The sequence below is a fragment of the Pleurodeles waltl genome, chromosome 9 (assembly GCF_031143425.1).
Source record: "Pleurodeles waltl isolate 20211129_DDA chromosome 9, aPleWal1.hap1.20221129, whole genome shotgun sequence".
Taxonomy (NCBI): Eukaryota; Metazoa; Chordata; class Amphibia; order Caudata; family Salamandridae; genus Pleurodeles; species Pleurodeles waltl.
Genome location: NC_090448.1, coordinates 475,743,801 through 475,767,123, shown reverse-complemented (window position 1 = coordinate 475,767,123; position 23,323 = coordinate 475,743,801). Strand labels below are relative to the sequence as shown.

At 42.8% G+C, this 23,323-nt stretch overlaps 1 protein-coding gene across 1 annotated transcript in view; it reads left to right on the top strand.

Annotated features, from left to right (window-relative positions):
- Positions 1-22,893, top strand: part of TECPR2 (tectonin beta-propeller repeat containing 2) — a 657,145-nt gene extending 634,252 nt beyond the window's left edge. The window contains exons 20-21 of the mRNA XM_069207305.1: positions 2,063-2,212; positions 20,995-22,893. Coding sequence (XP_069063406.1) covers positions 2,063-2,212; positions 20,995-21,152 — 308 coding nt within the window. The 3' untranslated portion in view covers positions 21,153-22,893. The remainder of the gene's footprint in view (positions 1-2,062; positions 2,213-20,994) is intronic.
- Positions 22,894-23,323: the final 430 nt, after the last annotated feature.

The following is a 23,323-nucleotide window of genomic DNA, read 5'->3' as shown; positions in this document are numbered from 1 at the left end:
TCAAAGCATTCTTGCCCTCTGTGTGTGGCCAGTTGGTTCTGGTCCTTCCGGGCAGCACAGCATACAAACAAAAAGAGAAATGTTGGCTCATGTCCCATGTGTCTGGACGCACAGAGATGGTGGCCTTGAGCATTGTCATACAATGTCTGGCTGATCATGAACCACCGGATAGGATCATAAAACGAGGGTGGTGATGATCACAGTTGGGGCTATTTTGCTTACCACATTTGGCATTGTCACCTAAAGGTAGTTCGATCTGTATTCACCTCTGGAACACTCCTCCCAGTGGACCTGTTTTCCATTCCATTCATGAAAACATGCAGTTGCTGCTGTTCTGCACCCTGCGGTTTGCACCACAAGGAGACCTAGGAGTTCTGTCCTGTCTGAGGTAGTACTTGCAGCTCTGCTACGGATCTCCTGCCATCCCTCTGGTTTCTTGTGTTATTGAAGAAGTGTTGTTTGCACCATGCAGAGATTATCTTAATTGTGCCAGATTGGCCAAGGAGGGTGTGGTGCTCAAATCTGTTCCATCTTTCCCTGTGCCCTCCTTTTTCTCTTAGAGCAGACATCTTCACACAGTGGGAGGAACAGGTTCTGCACTTAAACCTCTATAATGTCACAGCATTCATTCCAGAAAACTGCCCCTCTGCCAAATTGGTTTATTCTGGGCTTTAGTTCCATATTGTTTTTTGGTGCGCTGAAGTTGAACTCCCTCACAGAACACATTTACATGATGTGTTGCACTTTGCCTTTTACTTGGCCCAACAAGAGTTTACGCTGGTCACTGTTACGGGCTGTTTGTCATAACTTTGAGCTTTTCTTCATGTATCAGATCAGCCACCCTTGTGTTTTTGACAGACTCTCCCTTTGAGACTACTCACTTGTGGATGTGTATTGTGTTCTTGATCTCTTTTTACTCTGATTGGTGTGTTAGCGAGCTGCAGGCTTTGTCTGCTTGTCCTCCTTTTAGCACTTTTGTTCCAGGCAAATATGTTCCTGGGACCAAGGCTTGCTTCTTGCTGAAGGTTATCACCCCATATCACCTGGGTGAGTGCATCACTCTATCACCATTTTACCCGCCTCCTCATCCCACCAAAGAAGAGAAGAGACTGCACCACCTGGATCTTCACACAACCCTCAATTTCTTTATTGGTGATCAGCCATTACCTGGCTGTGCTGGTTACAAGAAGGACAAAGTGATTAAAAAGCAGATCATCTCCTGATGGATCATGCTGTGTGTTAAGAATTACTATGGTCTTGTGAAAATAGAGCTTCCTCAGAGCACCAGCGCCCATTCCACCTGGGTAGAGGCTGGTTCTTTGGCACTGTCCAATGGTGTTCTTGTCCTGGATATCTGCCGGGTTTCACAATGGCTTCTGCACACATTTTTGCCTTGATTCTGAAGTCTGCAGAGATGGCCGTTTTGCTGGATCTTTGTTGCAGGGCATCTTGGTTTCCTCAGACCCACCACCTCCGGATACTGCTTCGTCATTGATTCAAGAGATGAGGAATCTGCAGGTAGTGATTTCCTACAGAAAATGTTTTTCTGGTGTCTTTCTGGTGGATACTGTACCAGCTGATTCCTCATCAGTCCCACCCACCTTTCTATTCTGGGGATGTTTAGGCCATTGTTAATAAGGCCCGAGTTTAGTTTTAGCGTACTGAAAATGTAATGGATCAAGTGAGCATCTGCCTCTGTGATTGGTGTGTCAGGAGGGTGCCTTCTAAGACTCCATGATGTCATATCTGGGATAGTTCCCAGAAATTAAACAAAGCTCTGGCTCCAAATGCCGGCACAGGAGAGCTATTACATGTTTTCAGACCCAGTCTTGTGAATGGAAGAATATAAGAGGAGAGGAATCTGCAGTATCCCTAAGAAACATTGTTACCTACGGTAAGTAACTTGTTCTTTACCAGTAATGTATATTCAAATCAAATGTATGCCTGGTATATAGGTGAGAATTTTCTTGGGTTTCCCTTTATCGAAAAGATTACTAAATTGCTCTCCCACAGGTAGAACACATCTGTTAATGGCATGTTATCTTTTTTCTTTTTCATTAAGGGCTACAAGCATGTCGACTGGCTATTAGCACGAGGACAGTATGGGCACTTTGCCCAAATGGAGATGTGGCAAGGCGGTATGGTATCACAGATAAAAATCCAGCGGGTGACTACTGGAAGAAAATTCCAGGAAATATGTCTAGCTTAGCAGGTAACTACATTTTCTAGAGTGTCAGAAGTGATTACTAACCATCTGTATCTTGCCCCTAATATTTCTATATAATCTATGATAGACCAATTTCCTTGGTAAGTAAGATAAAGTTTTCATTTCTTTTAAAGTGCTGTCAAAAATATGCAGTTCCTGTATTTTCTAGTGACTTAAAAGTTTAATACTATCAATTGTTATCACCAAAGACTTGCAGGCCTATGCATTTTTACATGCTTACATATGTTCAGTTTCAATGTCATTCCTCATGAAATCCAGAGGAATCATTTAAGACAAGCCCTACATATAATAATGATACCTTTCCATCCTACTTTTAATGAGTCGTGCTTTTAAACCCTAAATAGCGTGTTATACCGTATCTTCCAAAGGTTTGAAGGAATGCACCTTGTTGTCAGTATGTTCCACTTAGGCATCTTGCTAGAGCCAGGACATCATGTTTAAATCCCAAAGTACTGTTTGTAGATTGGTGGCTGTGATCCAGAAATATGTCTCAAGAGTGAACTTTGGTAGACAGAAAATATTGGTAACCTATTGAAAAATAATTATCAATTCCCCTAACCCACTAGCTCGATTAAAGAGGGCCTGGGAGGTGGACCTGGGTGAAATAGAAGAGGGGAACGGGAAAGGCCCCTAAGATCCCTGAGAGATTGCAGACCAAGCAGAATTCAGAATAGTGCAATTCCATATACTATAGGTCATACTATACTCCAGTTACCCTGTTCAAAATGATGTGGGCAGCCTTTCCTGAATGTGCAAAAGGATGTGGCCAAAGAGTCACGTTCGTATACATAATCTGGGACTGTACCATACTCTGCTCGGTGCCAACTTGCATGGATCAGAGTAACAAGAACTTGAAAAAGTGGCTCACCTAAGACACCCCTATTGAATATTTGGGAGCAGTACTGCAGTAAATATCTGGCACACTAGCAAAGGGGTATTTTTACAATAGTAAGATCTAAACTATGGATTACGTTTCAATGCTGAGGATGGGGGTACGAACAATGAATTTCAAAGCTGAGGTCCCAGGATGGAAAATAATCTATTTTCAAAGCACTTTTTCATGAAATAGGGACTCCAAAGCTTAATTTGGCGGTAGGTAGCGATGGAGGTGGTAGTGAAGAAATGTCTTAGTAATGGTTCTGTCTGTGGAATATATTCAGTGCTTTGTAGTCATTTTGGCTACCAGGAACAAAATGGTTCTGTCTGTGGAATATATTCAGTGCTTTGTAGTCATTTTGGCTACCAGGAACCAGTACAAAGTCAACATTTTTACAAAATTGTGCAACTTTAAGTTGACTTGTAGTAGAAGGTTATTGTAACTTTCTGGTTTCAATGATGCTAGGCCACAGCATCAATAAGTAAACCAAAAGAAAAACTATTCCCATAGCCCAACATCGGCACGAGAAGTGGGGCTGCCATGTGAGTCTAATGAGGGTATGTGGGTAAGGTCAAGACTCACTGATAGGCCTCTAATTAAAAACAATAAAAACAATAATACACTCAATAAGAAAATTAAGTTATTATTTGATGGTGGATGGTACTCCCTTTCCAAAGGGGGTTAAAGTTCCTTTGGGCAACCGTTTCCACGTTTGCAACACATCCTGTGTGTTTTTCTGCAAACTGTCCCAGAATATACTATTCTAGTGAGGATCCAAGATGGCACAGGTCTTCTGCCTTTGGAGGGACCTGTATGACAGGCAGGGGTGTGGTTCAGCAAAATCAGCAGCCCCCCACTAAGCTAAACCAAACTGGCTCTGGGATCCGCTCCTCCACCTAGTGGGCTGGTGCCCAGCTGGCTACCTTGGACCTAAAGATCAAAGGTTTCACCTTCATCAGATCTCCCCTTAGCCTAAACTATAAATGGACAGGCCTCATCTCTGGCCCTTTCAAGTGAATGAAGTTCCTAGGACCTCCCCAGCTCCCCCTGCCTGAGCTGATAGTGATAACATACCCCACACACAGCCCATCCTGTCACCAGGCCGGTAAGTCATTGTCTCTGCTCTTGGAGCAGTTGTCACACCTCATTAAGGTCAAGCACTGATAGGCATTTGATGCCAGGTTAATGCCAGGTAGCTTCCAGGAGCTTCAGGCATGGAAAATGTAGCTTTCTAAAAGTTGATTTTCCAAAATACTTATTAACAATTTAATTTCACAACTCAATTGGATTTTTAATAGCTATTTAAAATTGTAGTTGAACGTTTTCCATGGCTTATCCTAAACCAGAAATAGCAGAATGAATATTTCAATTGTTACTCTACCTTTCCTCATAGAAATATTCAGTGCCTTCCAGACTGAAAATAGCATTTGGGGTCTTATCACTGCATGGACATGGTAACATTAATTTTTTGCATGCCCTATTACAAGTTTTACATAGGAATGACTTATTATTTAAAAGAATATTTTGACAGGCGAGCCTCTAAGTTTAAACTACAGCAGTTTGGTGTCATTGGTAGGCCTGCTGCCATATTTTCCTTGTTGCATTAGTGGATGATACAATAAGTGCTGCAGTCCACACTTGACATTTAACTTTCTTTACCATAGGTATAGTTCAAGTACTGTATACTATGGCCTTACAAGTGAGTTAAATATGCCATTAAGGGATTAGCTAATGTTTACATATTTTAGGGGTCAGTGCACCTAACTGTAAGCAAATCTTTAGAACCATGTGTTGAAGAAGACTACATAGGTTACTTCAGTGTCCAGACATCTTCACTCAAGATATGGTATTTTGTTTCTAGAGGTAGGTGGCCAGAGCACTTTGGTAACATTGGTTCATGAGTGGCTCCATCTGCAACAGGTTTCACTCAAGAGGTACAGTTGAGGCATTTGAACGCAATTATTTTTTCTTTGGCTTTCCGGTACTGCCTTACGTTCATGGTTTTATTGGGCCTATAGGCTGCTTCTCCCCACTCTTTTTGGGCTTCTGTTTATGACACAGGTTTCAAAATATGCCAGTGTTATGGTTTAACATTCTTATAATGTCATGCTTACAGCTTGTGATTGCACTGTCTAGAACTTGACCATCCGTCTTGCATTCTGGTATTTTAGTTTTGTTAGAGCTCTTATGAATCTTCTATAAAATCAGGTAGGCATTTTGGGAATCCTACCTCCTCAGGGTGTTCCAAGGGTTTGTTGCTCTGAAGCAAGGTTGGTGAATGTTGTTTCTCACAGGCCAAGCTCATGATGAGCTGTTTTTCCTAGATAGAATTTCCAGAAACAGAAAGGACTTCTGCAGTCAGTGCAGGATCCAGGTGTAGCCTAGAAGTGCATGTGTGTCCTAAACTATAGCTCAAGGTCTTTAGGACAAATTGTGTAGGACTTGTTCCCAGTGATGTCTGATGCAACACCAAAACTTGGCACAAGGGACCTCCTAAGTCTGATAATATCACTGATCTGAGTTGCTTAAAACCCCTAGGAAGAAGTCAAGAGGTCTTGTTGCAAACACCCTATGCTTTTCCAACTACTTAAATTTGTCTCATTGGTTCTGAGCTAGAGCTTCTAGTAGAGAGCTTTCCTATCTCTACCAATGGTGCATACTTTCACAGGAACCCTGCTTCTTTAAACCTTTAGCTTCTGTTGACTTACCTTCTCTATTCATGCTCTATATTCTTTGACACAGTAGCATTTATTGGCATGTGTGGCTGTAGATACACATCCCCTGCATACTCCTGCCATCTTGTGTTGGGCCCAGAGTGGTGCAAGTTGTTTTTCTTTGAAGAAGAGTTTCAAGTCATGGGATCGTGTGACTCTTGGCCTCAGTGAAAGTTCGCATTGGCATTGACTTCCATCTCGGGCCTACCTCACCAAACGGCACTGAGTGCTATGCTATGCTGATGGAATGAACGATGTTTCTCTTCTGTCTTCTATGGCATGCTAAATATCCCCACACCAACCAACATCTGGTGTGTAACCTGTGCCACTCCCCTAATCACCAGAAAGCTATCTTTGACACCTGCAGATCTTTCCGGTCGATGAAGATGCTTCAGGATTGAAAGGGTGTGTCGACTAGAAATAGCGCACAAGACTCCGGATGACACCCCAGACATCTTTGGGGGGGAACATGCCCAGGAGGAACCTGAACAACAGGAGGAGGCCTTCTCTATCTAGGACATGCAGTCGGACATCGAAAGCCACAAGGTAACATCTGAACAACCTAAGAGTACTGTGGCTCCTCCGACCCACCACAAGACTGTGAAAAAGCCCCTTTCAGAGGTCACCGGACCGCCACTGCTACTAGGCCCTGGCCATATCCAAACATCCATTTAGGCTGCCCCGCCTTTGTACTCCACTCTGAAAACAGCCAAGACAAAACCATTGTCTTAGTCTTCGACCTCCGGCACCTTGGCCTGAGACATAATTTCCACCTCTGTCCTTACTTCAGCTCTGAGGCTACCGTCTCCACCCCGGTGCCAGCGAAATCGCACCGATTGAAGACTTTGGTGCCGAAATCTAGGAAGCTGAAAACCTTGGAGCAGAGAGACTACAGCCAGTCTTTGGCTATGCCTTCTCCCATGGAGCCTATTCTGGAGACTGTGGACACTCCTCAGCGCCGCCCCCACATTCAGGAGGGTAAAGGATGCATTACTACTTCTCCTCCTGTACTGATTAAGAGGAAGTTGTATTTTCAAGAATCTCTGGACACCCATTATAGCTTAGTTCACAGGTCCCTCCAGATTCCATAGTAGCCACCACTGCACGAAACTGTGTCAATAACCAGACCACAGGTGACTCTTCCTCCTCCTGAGTAGAGCAGGAAAATCGATGCTGCTGGCAAAAGAGTGGCTGCACAGGCAGCTAACCATTGGCTTATCTCCAGTTCACAGGCGTTACTGGCTAGATATGACCAGGCTCACTGGGATGAATATTAGCAACAAAATGTCTGTCCGACCACAGAGCGTGCCTTTCAAACAAGGCAAATAATTGCTCCTTCTGTGAAGGTAATTACACACTAAAAATGGTGTGGTATCATAAAAGGCAGAACGAGCAACTCCGATCCCACAGTTACCTGTCAGTGCATTTGAGGTTGTTAAAGCGCCAAGTCTCGATGGCGCGGGGTGCCGCCATACTTCTTTTTAAAGTAAAGTAGTCATGGAGATAGAGAGCGGACTAGTCGCAATCGACGAAATAGAAAAGGGAAAGTAGTTGACCTGTTCCCAAAGATAACTGTCAGTATAGTAAAAAGTGGTTCTAACGCCACAAATCGATGGCGCCGGGTGCCGCCATATTTATATTTTTAACATACCCATCATGGACATATAGATCGACCTTCCCACGATCAGGAAAAAACTAAGTGGAAAAGTGATCTAAGGTGATTGTTTAAGTCCTGAACGTTATGAATCAAGTAGAAATAATAACCGAGAGAAAGTATTGATAAGTGAAAGTCAAAATAGCTTAACAAAAAGGATAGGTGAAAATAGTGATAGTTGCAGTACATTAAGAACTTAAAAGAGCAGATAAATAGAAAAATTGTCGGATTTTTGTTGTTTTGGTCTTGTTTTGTTTAGATAAATATTTCCTATTTTTCTAAACCTGTGTTGTCATTTTGTAGTGTTTTCGCTGAGTTACTCTGTGCGTTGGTACAAATACTTTACACCTAGCACTTTGAAGTTAAGCCTACTGCTCTGCCAAGCTACCCAGGGGGTTAGCTGAGGGTGATTCTCCTTTACCCTCACCAGAGTGAGGGTCCTTGCTTGAACAGGGGGTAACCCGACTGTAAACCAGCATATATGATTTATGCCATGGTATATTTTCATTGTATTTATTTTAAAAATGATATTTAACCAAAACTAGAATACAGGAGGTTACATTTGTGCAGCAAACTAAGTTCACATTTGTGAGAGGTTTTGCCTATTGGGAGACCTTTTTCCATGCGTTAAATGTAATACGCACTCTGTGAGGCAGTAAATAGTGTTATTCTCATGTCTGTTTTGCTCTACTGTGGAGTAATAATTGTCAGTGTTCATTTATTAGTACAGTTGCTCTGAATCGCATGTTATTGGGCCACATTTGTTTTCCACTGCCATAACCGAAACAATTGTACATTTAACTGCTATAAAAATACTTGAACAAGTACATTTGAATATATAGATAGATATATATATATGTTTGATGGCATGTGTAGCTGCAGATACACATGCTGTGCATTATCCTGCCATCTAGCGTTGGGCTCGGAGTGTTACAAGTTGTTTTTCTTCGAAGAAGTCTTTTTGAGTCACAAGACCGAGGGACTCCTCCCTTTCGGCTCCATTGCGCATGGGTGTCAACTCCATCTTAGATTGTTTTCTTTCCGCCATCGGTTTGGACGTGTTCCTCTTCGCTCTGTATTTCGAATCGGGAAAGTTAGCTAGTTATCGGAAAATTCAACGGTATTGTTCGCGCTCGGTACCGGTTTAGTGTTAGCACATCGACACCGAAAAAAAGAAGCGCTCCGGCGGTCGTTCGGGGCTTCCACTCTTCAGCGGGGCCTGGTCGGCCCGACCGCGTCCATCTTCATACCTCATGGACCGGACCCCCTTGCGTTTCTGCCCGAATTGCCACGCAAAGTATCCTTATACCGACCAACACTTGGTCTGTAATCTGTGTTTATCTCCGGAACACAGGGAGGATACTTGTGAGGCCTGTTGGGCATTTCGATCGAAGAAGACCCTACGCGATCGAAGAGCTAGAAGACTCCAGATGGAGCCGACACCGTCCGAGCAGATCGACGTCTAGGAAGAGGAGAGACACTTTCCATTCAAGATTCGGACTCTGACGAGTCCGAAAGTGAGCAGCCGAAGACGCAGCAACAAACTGTGAGTTAACCAGCCTCACTCGAAAATAATAAAGGCCAAGGGGATGCCACCGCCAACAGGCCATGGCTTAACCCGAAAACACGGTGACCAAACATCGGCACCGAAAAAGGCCTCCCAGCAGCCGAAGACATCTGACTCCGGTCGAGATACCGGCTCCGAACCATCTCGGCACCGAGAGTTCAACACCCCTAAAGTCAAAAAGGTTTCCTCTGAGCCGAAAAAGACTGTACAGAAACCTTCGGTGCCGAAACATGCAGCCTTGGAGCCGAAAACAGGCTCCTATACAGAAGAGCACGGCCTTTCAACTCAAATGCAAGGGCACAGTTTTGAACAAGAACTGGGCATGGGAGAGCCAGACCATACCCAGAGGAGGCTGCACATACAGAAGGACACTGGGAAAATCCAAACTCTTCCTCCAATAAAAATGAAGCGAAAGCTAGCATTCCAGGAGACAGAAATGCAGCCAAGGGCTAAAGTGGCAAAAGACAAAACACCACCAAGGTTCTCGCCACAGCATTCACCATTGCATTCGCCCCACCTGTCCCCGGTAGCAACACCCCCAATGCAGTCGCCGACACACACGGGGATGACACAAGATGACCCGGATGCATGGGACTAATATGATGCACCGGTCTCAGACAATAGTCCCGATTGCTACCCGGCAAGGCCTTCACCACCAGAGGACAGCACTGCATATATGCAGGTGGTTTCAAGAGCAGCTACATTCCATAATGTAGCAATGCATGCGGAGCCCATAGAAGACGACTTTTTGTTTAACACTTTGGCATCCACTCATAGCTCATACCAAAGTTTGCCAATGCTACCAGGCATGTTAAAACACGCCAAACAGGTGTTCCAGGACCCAGTAAAAGGCAGAGCCATCACGCCTAGGGTGGAGAAGAAATATAAACCTCCCCCAACGGACCCTGAGTTTATTACACAGCAATTAACTCCAGATTCGGCGGTAGTGGTAGCAGCCTGAAAGAGGGCAAACTCCCAATCCTCAGGAGACGCACCACCGCCCGACAAGGAAAGTCGGAAATTAGATGCAGCAGGCAAGAGGGTGGCAGCACAGGCAACCAATCAATGGCGGATTGCCAATTCCCAGGCTCTACTGGCTCTCTACGACAGGGCACATTGGGACGAGATGCAACATATCATTCAGCACTTGTCCAAGGAGTACCAAAAACATGCCCAACAGGTTGTTGAGGAAGGACAAACGATTTCAAACAACCAAATAAGGTCTGCTTTGGACTCGACAGACACAGCAGCAAGGACAGGGAACACTGCGGTAACCATTCGTAGGCACGCATGGTTACGGAGCTCGGGTTTTAAACCCGAAATCCAGCAAGCTGTGCTGAATATGCCGTTCAACCAAGAACAATTGTTTGGGCCGGAGGTGGATACGGCAATAGAAAAGCTCAAAAAGGACACAGACACGGCCAAAGCCATGGGCGCGCTCTACTCCCCACAGAGCAGAGGCACTTTTAGAAAGCCGCACTTTAGAGGGGGGTTTCGTTCCCAAACCACAGAGCCTTCCACCTCACAAGTTAGACCCACATATCAGGGCCAGTACCAAAGAGGAGGTTTCCGAGGAACATATAGGGGTGGACAATTCCCAAAGGCAAGAGGGAAATTCCAGAGCCCAAAAAACCCTCAAACCAAACAGTGACTTCAATGTCACAAACCCCCACCACTCAACACCAGTGGGGGGGAGACTTACCGCATACTACCACAACTGGGAAAACATAACTGCGGACCCATGGGTCCTAGCCATTATCCAACATGGTTATTGCATAGAATTCCTACAATTGCCACCAGATGTGCTTCCAAGAGCACACAAAATGTCCAAACAACACTTAGACCTGTTACAACTAGAAGTCCAAGCAGTGTTAGAAAAACAAGCAATAGAACTAGTACCCAACCATCAAAAAGGAACAGGTGTTTACTCCCTGTATTTCCTAATTCCTAAGAAGGACAAAACACTGAGACCCATATTAGATCTTTACATCAAATCAGATCACTTTCACATGGTAACACTCCAAGACGTGATTCCCTTGCTCAAAAAACAGGACTACATGTCAACATTAGATTTCAAGGATGCATATTTCCACATACCCATACATCCTTCCCACAGGAAATACTTAAGGTTTGTAATCCAAGGCGTGCATTACCAATTCAAAGTGATACCATTCGGGATAACAACAGCCCCAAGGGTATTCACAAAATGCCTTGCAGTAGTAGCCACTCACATCAGGAGACAGCACATGCACGTATTCCCTTACTTGAACGATTGCTTAATAAAAACCAGCACTCAGCAACAGTGTCTTCTACACACACAATACGTCATAGAAACCCTACACAAGCTAGGGTTCTCTCTAAACTACCAAAAATCACATCTACAACGTGCCAAATACAACAATACTTGGGAGCAACACTCGACACACAAAAGGCGATTGCCACTCCAAGTCCACAAAGAGTACAAGCCTTCCAAAATATAATATTAAACATGTACCCAAACCAGCACTACCAAATGAGGTTTGTAATGAAACTTCTAGGCATGATGTCTTCATGCATAGCCATTGTCCCAAACGCAAGACTACACATGCGGCCCTTACAACAGTGCCTAGCAACACAATGGACACAAGCACAGGGTCAACTTCAAGATCTAGTGTTGATAGACCGCCAGACACACTTCTCGCTTCAATGGTGGAATCCTATAAATTTAAACCAAGGGTGGCCATTCCAAGACCCAGTGCCTCAAGACGTGATCACAACAGATGCTTCCATGATGGGGTGGAGAACACATCTCAACCAGCACAGCATACAGGGCCAATGGGACAATCAACAAAAACAACTGCATATAAATCATTTAGAACTGTTAGCAGTGTTTCTAGCATTGAAAGCATTTCAACCACTAATAGCCCACAAACACATTTTTGTCAAAACAGACAACATGACAACAATGTATTACCTAAACAAACAAGGAGGGACACACTCATCACAACTGTGTCTCTTAGCACAAAAGATTTGGCATTGGGCAATTCACAATCACATTCGCCTAATAGCACAATACATCCCAGGAATTCAAACCCAGTTGGCCAACAATCTCAGTCGAGCTCACCAACAAACACACGAATGGGAAATTCATCTCCACATCCTACAAACTTACTTTCTACGCTGGGGAACACCAGAAATAGATCTATTCGCAACAAAAGAAAACGCGAAATGCCAAAACTTTGCGTCCAGGTATCCACACCCTCAGTCCAAGGGCAGTGCGTTATGGATGAGTTGGTCAGGGATATTAGCTTACGCTTTTCCCCCCTCTCCCACTCCTTCCTTATCTGGTAAACAAATTGAGTTAAAACAGACTCAAACTAATACTAATAGCACCAACCTGGGCTCGCCAACCATGGTATACAACACTACTAGACCTGTCAGTAGTACCTCATATCAAACTACCTAACAGACCAGATCTGTTAACTCAACACAAACAACAGATCAGACACCCAAATCCAGCATCACTCAATCTAGCAATCTGGCTCCTGAAGTCTTAGAATTTGGTGATTTAGACCTTACACAAGAATGTATGGAGGTCATTAAACAAGCTAGGAAACCTACTACAAGACATTGTTATGCAAACAAACGGAAAAGATTTGTTTATTACTGCCATAATGATCAAATTCAACCACTACATGCTTCCGCAAAAAACATAGTAAGCTACTTATTACACTTACAAAAATCTAAACTAGCTTTTACTTCTATTAAAATACATCTCACAGCAATATCTGCCTATCTGCAGATTACACATTCAACATCACTTTTTAGAATCCCAGTCATCAAAGCATTTATGGAGGGATTAAAAAGAATCATACCCCCGAGAACACCACCAGTCCCTTCGTGGAACCTCAATATTTTGTTAACGCGACTCATGGGACCACCATTTGAACCCATGCACTATTGTGAGATGCAATACTTAACTTGGAAAGTAGCCTTCCTGATAGCTATCACATCTCTTAGAAGAGTAAGTGAAAAACAAGCATTTACAATACAAGAACCCTTTATACAAATACATAAACATAAAGTGGTTCTCCGTACAAATCCCAAATTATTACCAAAAGTTATATCACCGTTCCACCTAAACCAAACAGTGGAACTCCCAGTCTTTTTTCCACAACCAGACTCAGTAGGAGAAAGAGCCTTACATACGTTAGACATTAAAAGAGCACTAATGTATTACATTGATAGAACAAAACAGTTTCGCAAAACAAAACAATTGTTTGTAGCCTTCCAAAAACCTCATGCAGGAAATCCAGTATCCAAACAAGGCATTGCCAGATGGATAGTGAAATGTATTCAGACCTGCTATATCAAAGCAAAGAGAGATCTACCTATTACACCAAAGGCGCACTCCACTAGGAAAAAAGGCGCCACAATGGCTTTTCTAGGGAATATACCTATGACAGAAATCTGTAAGGCAGCCACATGGTCTACGCCTCATACATTCACAAAACATTACTGTGTAGATGTGTTAACAACACAACAAGCCACAGTAGGACAGGCTGTATTACGAACATTATTTCAGACAACTTCAACTCCTACAGGCTAAGCCACTGCTTTTTGGGGAGATTACTGCTTACTAGTCTATGCACAGCATGTGTATCTGCAGCTACACATGCCATCGAACGGAAAATGTCACTTACCCAGTGTACATCTGTTCGTGGCATGAGACGCTGCAGATTCACATGCGCCCTCCTGCCTCCCCGGGAGCCTGTAGCCGTTATAAGTTGAATAAAACTTGTAAATTTGTAAATATATACTATTTTTATACACATTATGTACATACATACTTACTCCATTGCATGGGCACCTTTACTATATACACAACTCCTACCTCACCCTCTGCGGGGAAAACAATCTAAGATGGAGTCGACGCCCATGCACAATGGAGCCGAAAGGGAGGAGTCCCTCGGTCTCGTGACTCGAAAAGACTTCTTCGAAGAAAAACAACTTGTAACACTCCGAGCCCAACACTAGATGGCAGGATAATGCACAGCATGTGAATCTGCAGCGTCTCATGCCACGAACAGATGTACACTGGGTAAGTGACATTTTCCATATATATATATATATATATATATATATAATATAATAATCACATCACCTAGAATCTTCATATAAGAAAGAATGGTTTGAGGCATTAGGATCATTGTCTTTTAAATAATAATATAACAGTAGTATAGTGTGTCCAAGCAAAGTCCAATATTCCTAAAATAAGATTTATTTCTCCTATATGCAGTAATGACTAAGTAGATATATGTTAATCTTGGAGGATATAGCGCAATCTTCATCTATGTTGAGTCCAGAAGGTTTCATGGTGGCTGACATGATAATGATTTATTGATTCTAGCTGTCTCAAATGTAATTCACAATTCTCCATTTGTGGGTGTTGATGCAGATCTCTCTTACTTTCAGAGTACTACAATCACTTTTGTGTAATGTTTTAAAATGTACAGCTACAGTGTATTTCTCATCTCTTCTAGTTGTACTAATTTGTTCAGTTATTCTAACTCTTAGCTGTCAAGTAGTGCTGCCAACATATAGCAATTTATATTGGCATTGGAGAACATAAATCACAAATGTTATTCTGCATTTAATATAGGATTTTATACTAAATGTTGTTATTAGACTCCGTGATGGTATTGCATTAATGAAGGCTAAGCTCACAGCACACTTGCCTTATTTTCCTTACTCTTTAACAATGTAGGATTATTTCAAGGGGGGAAAAGGAAAGCTGTTAGCATTTCCCTTAGATTCTTTCCTTTCAAATATGTCACTTAGTTCCACAGCTACAGTAGTTTTAATATAGTGTCTATCAACAGTATTTTCCAATGTTTCTTTAAACACTACACATTCTGTAGCCCAATGGTTCAGTATGTCGTCGGGAATCTGACTTCCCTCTGTTTAGTTCTTTTACTCAATCATTAGTTTTTTTCTTTCATTCATCAGTAGTTCTTGTCTGTCCTTAATATAGCAGGCCTCGAAAAATCATAAAAATGTTACTTGACCTGCAGGTCGAGTAACTTGAATAATCTACTCGACCTTACTGTAAGGTACTTGGCCCAGAAACGGGTCTCAAATTGTGTGATCCTAGGCAAACATTGTATTTTACAGTCGCCTTTTTCTTCATTCTCACATGAGTGCGCCTTCAAATATGTGAGTTCAGCATTCATGCTGTTAAAAAAATAAAAAAAAGTATCTTTTGTTTGATTAAACACACTAAACGTTTGTTCCATGTGTAATAATTCTAGCCCACATATAGGGTACACATGATCCATGCATGACTTGCCTCTTAGTTTACTAATAGCTTTGCCATCAGGGCAGGAGTGTTACTCAGTTTATGTTTAAACACTCACTTTTAATAAATATATTACTAAAGCGTGATGTGATAGCGCAATGTCATTTACAGACAGTAAATTTCCAAGAAATGTCTTAAAACCTTCCCACTAACTTGCAGCTTTACTGATAAAATGTATTAACAATAATCTGTGAAAATTGGGTTGCAGAAAACATTTATCATTTGTACATCACCAAGTAAATTGTTCTGACTTTTTTCATCCTATTAAAATATTTTTTTATCACACAAGTACAAAAAATGGTCTTTCACAGCTACTGAAATATATTTTGAAGTGTTTGTAAAGTTGACTTAGTTATATAATTGTTATGTGTTAGGAAAAACCTAATACCAAAAGCCTTTCATTTCACATAGGTCAAGCAGTTCACCTTACAAAATCCTGGAACTCTGCAGTCACAAGGAAAAGTATTTGCATTGCAAGAAGACAAACTGACTTTTGACCTCTGTTTCTGAACAGAGAGCAAATGTGACATGTAAGATTTAAAGGCATCTTAATTGCTAATTCAGTTTCTGACTGAACAGAACACCTCTTCTTTGTCCACTCATCGAGTGGAATCTAAAAATAGCTCAACCTCATAAAATAAAACTCACCATAGCAAGTGGTTGAGTAGATTTTTCGAGCCCTGTATAGCCCTTCTTCTAACTTCATTCAGAACCCTACTTGAGTATCCTCTTCTAGCAAAAGCACGCAGTCATGTCGTCAGCAACCTCTCAATACTCGGTGTCTAATGTACAAATACACTTTGCATGCCGAAATTGCCTAGAGGGTATTGCCTCAGTTGTGCTTCTTGGGTGACAGCTGTGGGCGTCTAACACAGAGTTAGATGCAGTCTCCTTTTAGTGAATGACCCATGTAAACTATTATTTTGTACCACAATCTTAAGGTCCAAGAATTCTACTGATGTCTTAGAAATGAAACTTGTAAGCTTGAGCCCCTACAGATTGTTATTCTATAATGTACTCTGAGAATGTGTCTTGACTTAAACTCTACGCAAACACAGGCCATCAGTATCCATGGTTCAGATGTGTATACACTTATACATATCTCTTAAATCTGGTCCTCAGGACTGTGTTCTCAAGATAACCCATTATTGGCATTTGAGGGTGCATATGATGTACCCATCGCACTGCCGCATAATTCTAAAAAAAATTCCAAATTGGGAATAAAGACATTTATTTATAGTGCAAACTGTGGCAGTTAGTGACTTTTTGTATGTTCTAAATAAGAAGCTGGTCAACCTGAAAGAAAATACTACAATGCATGTTAACCATTTGTATGTTTTGTAGAATTATCACTGGAAAACAGACATCCTAGGTATTGGTTATACAATTGGTTTTCAATGGGAAGGCCTTCCAGTTTTCGTGGCAGCCCATGTGTTCCTAGCATATGATGCCAAAAATGTCACATAGGGTAAGAAATTTAATCAGGTTCACCCAGGTATAATTGGCCTTTCTGAAGGTGAGGTTAATGATTTATGGCTCATAGGCAAAAAACAAATGACCTGTGCCACAGAATGCTTCTTAAATAAAAATGTACCTTCTATCTTAATATCACTAATACCTGATTCTGTACAATTCTGAGTAAGGTTTCCTAATTTCTTCTGAAACATTCTAGTCCGGGGCATAACTGAGTGCCTGAGTACCGATCTGTGTGGGAGAGGTACAGCTAGAAAGGTGACTATGTCCCCATTCCAGCTTATCTCTCCCAAGTGGATCCCTACTTGGGGAGTGCTTTGGGACTGTGATTCACAAGCAGGCATCCACCCATTAGAAACCAGAGAAGAATTTTGGTGGTGGATTGCCACCTCTAGGCACTGGCTAGTACACCCGACCAAAATAAATTAACAGTCTTTCTGACCCCTTTTGGGCGTGATAGGGGAAGTTAACCCCCCAGGCACAACCCTGGGAGCACTGAAAGCCCACTGGGAACCAGGGACCACTTATTTATTTTATTTTTTTTGAAAAGGTGATGGCATGGGAAATGGCTGTGCATTTTCAACCTCTCGGTCAGCCGGCAAACAAGGAATCCCATGAACCCTGATCATTTCTAAAACCTACAGTCCCAGGCGAATCCAGAGTGGTGTGGTTTACATGGATGTCAGTATGTTTTCTGTGAGGGAAAGTTTTGCAATCTGTGGAGATCCACAAAATTCCTACTGACCACTTGTTTCGGTGGGTCTATCATTTGCGACGGAAATGGATGAAAACTATGGCATATGAATTCAATATGGTCTTTGCATGGTCCCTTGCTTTGGTCAATCCCCCATCAGCATAATTTCAGTTTTGGGATTATATTTTTACAACTTTTCTTCGTCCATCATCCGATGGTGTCAAGTGCTTGCGGAAGACGGAATAGATGTTGCTGTCGTTGGGAGACGTCCTGAACGCCCACTCTATAAGAACGAAGTGGTGGACAACGAAAGCGGAACAACGCTTTCGTTAACCACAACTTCGTTGGTTTGTGCCTTAACCACGCATGTGCTGAACAACGCACATGCGTGGTTAAAGCACAGACGAAGGGAGTCGGCTGAGGAGGGTGACGCAATGAGTCAGGTAAGTGGGGCTGTTTTAGGGGCTGGGGGTCAGGGTATTTTTAGTTTTAGGGGCGGGGTGGGGGGTTGGGGTTTTAGTTTTAGAGGCTGGGTGGGGGTTGGGTATTTTTTGTTTTAGGGGTGGGATGGGGGTTGTGGTTTTAGTTTTAGGGGTGGGGTGAGGGGTTGGGGTGTTAGTTTTAGGGGAGGGGGCGTCGGGCGGTTTAGGTTTAGGGAGGGAAGGGAAGGGTATTTTTAGTTTTAGGGGTGGGGTAGGGGGTCGTGTATTTTTAGTTTTAGGGGCGGGGTTGGGATTTTAGTTTTAGGGGTGGGGTGGGGGGTCGGGGGGTTTTAGTTTTAGGGGCGGGAGTTGGGGTTTTAGTTTTAGGGGCGGGTTGGGGGTTTTAGCTTTAGGGGAGGGGCGGGGAGGGGTATTTTTAGTTTTAGGGGCGGGTGGGGGATTGGGTATTTTTAGTATTTAGGGGTGGGGGTTGGGGTAGTTTAGGTTTTAGGGATGGGGTGAGGGTTGTGGTAGTTTAGGTTTTAGGGGTGGGGGTTGGGGCGGTTTTAGGGGTGCGTTGGGGGTCGGGTAATTTTAGGGGCGGGTTGGGGGTTTAGGTTTTAGGAAGGGTGGGGGCTCTGGGTAGTTTTAGGGGCGGGTGGTTTTAGGTTTAAGGGGTGGGGGTTGGGGTACTTTAGGTTTCAGGGATGGGGTGGGGGTTGGGCTAGTTTTAGGGGCAAGGGTAGGGGTTGGCGTGGTTTTAGGGGAGGGGGTGAAGGGGTCGTGCTAATTTTTAGGGTTGGGGGGCCTGGGGAGACGCATGCTGGAACCATGCATGCCTGTCACTAATGCCTTTATCAGGAATGCCTTTACAACGAAAAATCATTGTTAAGGCATTCGTGGTAAAGGCATTAGTGGTAACAACACGGTCGTTGTTCCGACCTCGTTGTTTAGGCATGCGTTGTTCCAGCAAGCGTTGTTCTGACATACATTTGCTCTCAATCTTTATGTGAACATGTTTTTACTCTGCAAATAAACAAACTCCAATCAAAGTTTTTCAGAAGACATGCATGAGGGGCCAGATTGGCATTGATCAAGGCTGCTTTGATATTTGCTACCAGAACCTACAGTGAATGGTTTTGAGAGCAAGTGGATGAAAGGGATTCTGTTTACAGCCATAATGTATTTAGGATCCGGAGGATAGGAAGAAGAAAGAGCAACTAAACACTCACCGCTGCAATGACTACATAATTGAATTCTAGAACAATAGCTAGCAAGCAGACACCACCAATGGGCATGTCAGAGCCGTACCCTCTATAAATCCAGCTGGCAAAGTTTAGCATCATTGAAGATCATCAGTATCTCTTTCCATGCTATGCCTCAGCCTGAATCCAAATTTGTGTTTCATTTGTGGTTTGTATTGGTCACAGTATTTATTAGTTGAGTATGAACTGGTGTTTCACTTGTCTTGGCTAAGAAAATGACTGGAATAGGTCTGAAGTTGCTGACATTTCTGAGTTTTTGAGGGCGTTTTGGGCGAAGGCTTTACCAGAAAGCTCCAGTTAGATAAACCTCTTCTGCTCTAATGTAGCAACCAACTTATCCTTTGCTTTGAGCATTTATCACCTGTGTGTCCTGCACTGGTTAACTATGATCTTTAGGGATAAATTCAAACTCTGCAGAGTTACCTTTATGTGCACTCTTGAAAGGTGTGCCTGAGGTGCAGAAGCTTAATGCTAAGATCCTCGATGGGTATGTGCCTCATTAAACCAGATTAAACCGAACATTTTGCATTCAGCCCCGGGTTAGTATGTATTCACATTTGTGGCGTCAGCGTTTGTTAAACTCACTCTCAACCTGACCTTAAAACTTCTTTCCTATATTTTTTAAAAATCAGTTATTTGGCACAGAGTCATGCCTTGCTGAGCATCATCAACAACAGCATGCAATCCAGAATGTTTCTTTATTTGATGATGTCTGCTTAGGTTTTGAGACCTATCATGAAATCTTTCACCAAATGGCCCCTTTAAACACCCTACACTGCTCTCATTTGTTGATTGCAGGAGGAATTGCTTTTTCTTGGCCATTCCAATGCGTGTATCCACTGGGGTATCAAAGGCCCCCGCAGTGCAGGGGGGGCGGGGGCGAGCTCCAGGGAGCCCTCCCAACACAGCTGAGTTCAGAGGGGGAAGGCCCTCCATGTCCTTTGCAGGTTGCCCCCTCCAGTTCCGTTCCGCCACTGTGTGTATCTCAGCCTCCTCCCTCATTTTGTTATCAAGTACACATTGTACCGATTAAGTGATGGGTGATACTTTAAGAATACATTGATGATGAACCTTTAGAAAACTGGTAAGGTAACGTATACTCCATTTTCAGATCTGGAGTAGCCAAACCTCTTGTGCTTAATAGAAAGAGAGTAGGCTTTGGATCAGTCCCCTCCAAAGCATTGGCTTGTTTGGGTGAGATATTTTCAGTCACTGGCTTGAGACATTGTCTATCAAATATTGGAATAGGCAAGATAGTATTTTGCTTCCACTGTCATGCTGTTGTTTGTTTGGGGTGTATCCTTCCACTTCCCAAAAAGTGCTTTCATTGAATGAATCAGTAAAATATTTGATAAGTGAAAAGTACACTCAATCGTCGCACTTATTGTCACATTCAAAACATGAGATCATACATGCATTATATAAAAAAGCAATCGGTTCCTATTTTTTCACAGCAAGACATTGGGTCACTTTACAGCAAAAAAAAAAAAAGAATATATCACTAGGAACGCCAATTTAGCATTCCTCTAATAGGCTGAATTAGAGGAGCAATGTATTTGGCGTCCTAGCTACCATATTCAGATGCTGAGCTGTTGCTTGGAATGCCAGTTCAGTGTGTCCGCAGCTTTTCCTGAGCCATACTCTGATTAATAACTGAAAATGCAAGCCAGACCTTTGGGGTTTTACCAAAGCATGTTTCTAGTGTTTTTTTTATTTTTCAGATATATTGATTAAAACTAACGCATCTTCATCTTCCCTTTGCAGTGACACCCATGGATGATCTGTGGGCGGTAGGTTCTTCGGGGTATCTTCTGCAACGACTTACGAAAACCTTCAGCCATTCACAGAGTGCTCAGAAGAGCAGCGACCTTTCGCTTTTTGTCCACACCGATGATTTTGAAGATGAATGGGAAGTCATATGAAATAATGTTCACACTTGGAAGTTCTTCGACAAACAGTGAGAAATGTCTGCGGGAGCTTTGTTGTGATGTTCACTATTTGCTGCTTTAAATACACTGACGTTAGGCAAATAATGTTAATTTGTTTACTCACTTAAGAGAACAGTTTATGCAACTTAGACTTTGAGGAAGTCAGTTCAACATACTAACGACGCAACACTTGTGGAGTGAATATAGTCTTTATTAATAGTGAGCACGAATGTTTCACAACAGCATGCCTTCATGTGTCTGTCGAATACATCGACCAGAGCTGCTATCATGCAATGATGCCTGCATCAGAGGTTACTGTACAAATCTCCCACCTTTCCAACTCTGCTGCATTTCATTACTTATCACTTCATTTTCATTGCATCTCTTCATTGTACTACGTATCTCTTTGTTTCATAATGTTTGGAGTACACGACACGTAGGTTTTTTTTGCACATGGAAAAAATCCATCAATCCCGAGTTTCATTCGAGGTAACTATAAATTGCCACATAAAGGTGCATGTTTACACATCACTGTAGTCGCGTTATGAAATTATATTACAGGCACACAATGGTGAATATGTGGGTTCTGGAGATCCGTGTCTCAAACAAATGCGGCATGTTAGTCTAGATCGTTTACAGAGAGGTTTATTTGACTTAATACGTTTCCCAAAATATGCACTCTCTTTACGTCGGCGTTTGACTCAAAAGGCTGGGTTCGAGACAACGCCTCATTTATTAACCTTATAACGGTACGATTCATTGATGAATGCCGTTTTCAGTCGACATTCCTTCATAATGTGAACTGTCGGTGTATAAAACGTCACCAAATACCAAATGCCGACAGAAAAACTCACAAATCAGAGGAACGTAGAAACGGCAAGTTAAGAAAGGCCGCTAACCAGAATGTGAACCTCATGCGGGATTTACGCCCCTCTGAGCTAAAGTTGTAGAAAGGGTGCCGCACTTTAAAAGCTGTGGTATAAGCGTGGTCTCTGAACCGTACCTTCAGTGGATACTAAAGTGAGTTTCACACAGGATACTGCAGCCATAAATAGACCCCCTCAAGCGGTTTCTGCTTTCAGGAACACCCTTGGGCCTGTAGCCTTCTGGAAGGGGGGCCTGTACTGAGAGGAGTGTAATGTTCCTGCGAGTGTAGTAATTTAAGAACGATTGAAGAAAGGGGACCACGTGTGGCAGACCTGACTGCTAGCAAGTTTGACCGTCGCAGGCCAGAAACAGACGTAGCGCCATTTTGTATTGGCAATTAATATTTTGTGCGAGTCACACTAAGAATAACCCTCAATTTTGGAGCTGCCAAGTTTAAGGAGAGAAAATAAGTGACGTTGTTCCTAATGAAAGACGTGCACTGCTATTCGCTGAGCTGCATAGGGCAGAAAACATTTCAAAGAGAGACAGACATCTCAGTGCACTACTGGAAATGCGTTTTGGGCGACCGGTGTAAAAGGGTGACACGAGCTGAGTGACACTTGGCTGTGCTGTGGTTATTAAATGTGCTTTGGGATGTTGTAACACATCTTGCTTCTTCGTGCAGTACTGTAAAACGCCTTGTTTATTTTTCCAAGTTTTTAGTGCAATATAATATGTCCTTTTTTAGTTGGTGACAAATTATTAAAACAGTTTTTAAATTCTCTCGTTTGTACTATTTATTAGAACAGCTTTTTCTCAGATTTTTTTGTTATGAAAAATGTGCAATAAAATATACATTAATACATTTGCTTGTGCTTGTTTTATTTTAGTTGTGAGACTCTTTAAAACTGCATTACATTTTGAATATTGGTTAAATGGGGAATGTAAGCTTTCTCGAAAGCACTACTCTACTGTCAGATTGCTACATGGTCTGACTCATTAAAGCTGCTGCCTTAAGGTGCATTGACAGCAATATCTAATAGAGGACTTAGTTGCAGATTCCCTACCTTTGAATTTCCGCGGGCCTCAGTCTGGATCAGAGATTTTTCTTTGAGCAGTACCTCTGCGCGCCACATCAGGTGGCGTTGATCAACTCCGTGGGTGTAGTGGTTGCCGTGATGACATCGTGGTCGTATTTAGGCGCCACCCCAGCGCCTCATTTTTGGGAAGACTGATCCACCCTCAGTGCCCTCGGGCCCAGGTGAGTCAGTAGGGGCCCCCTCGGGTTCCAGGTGGTC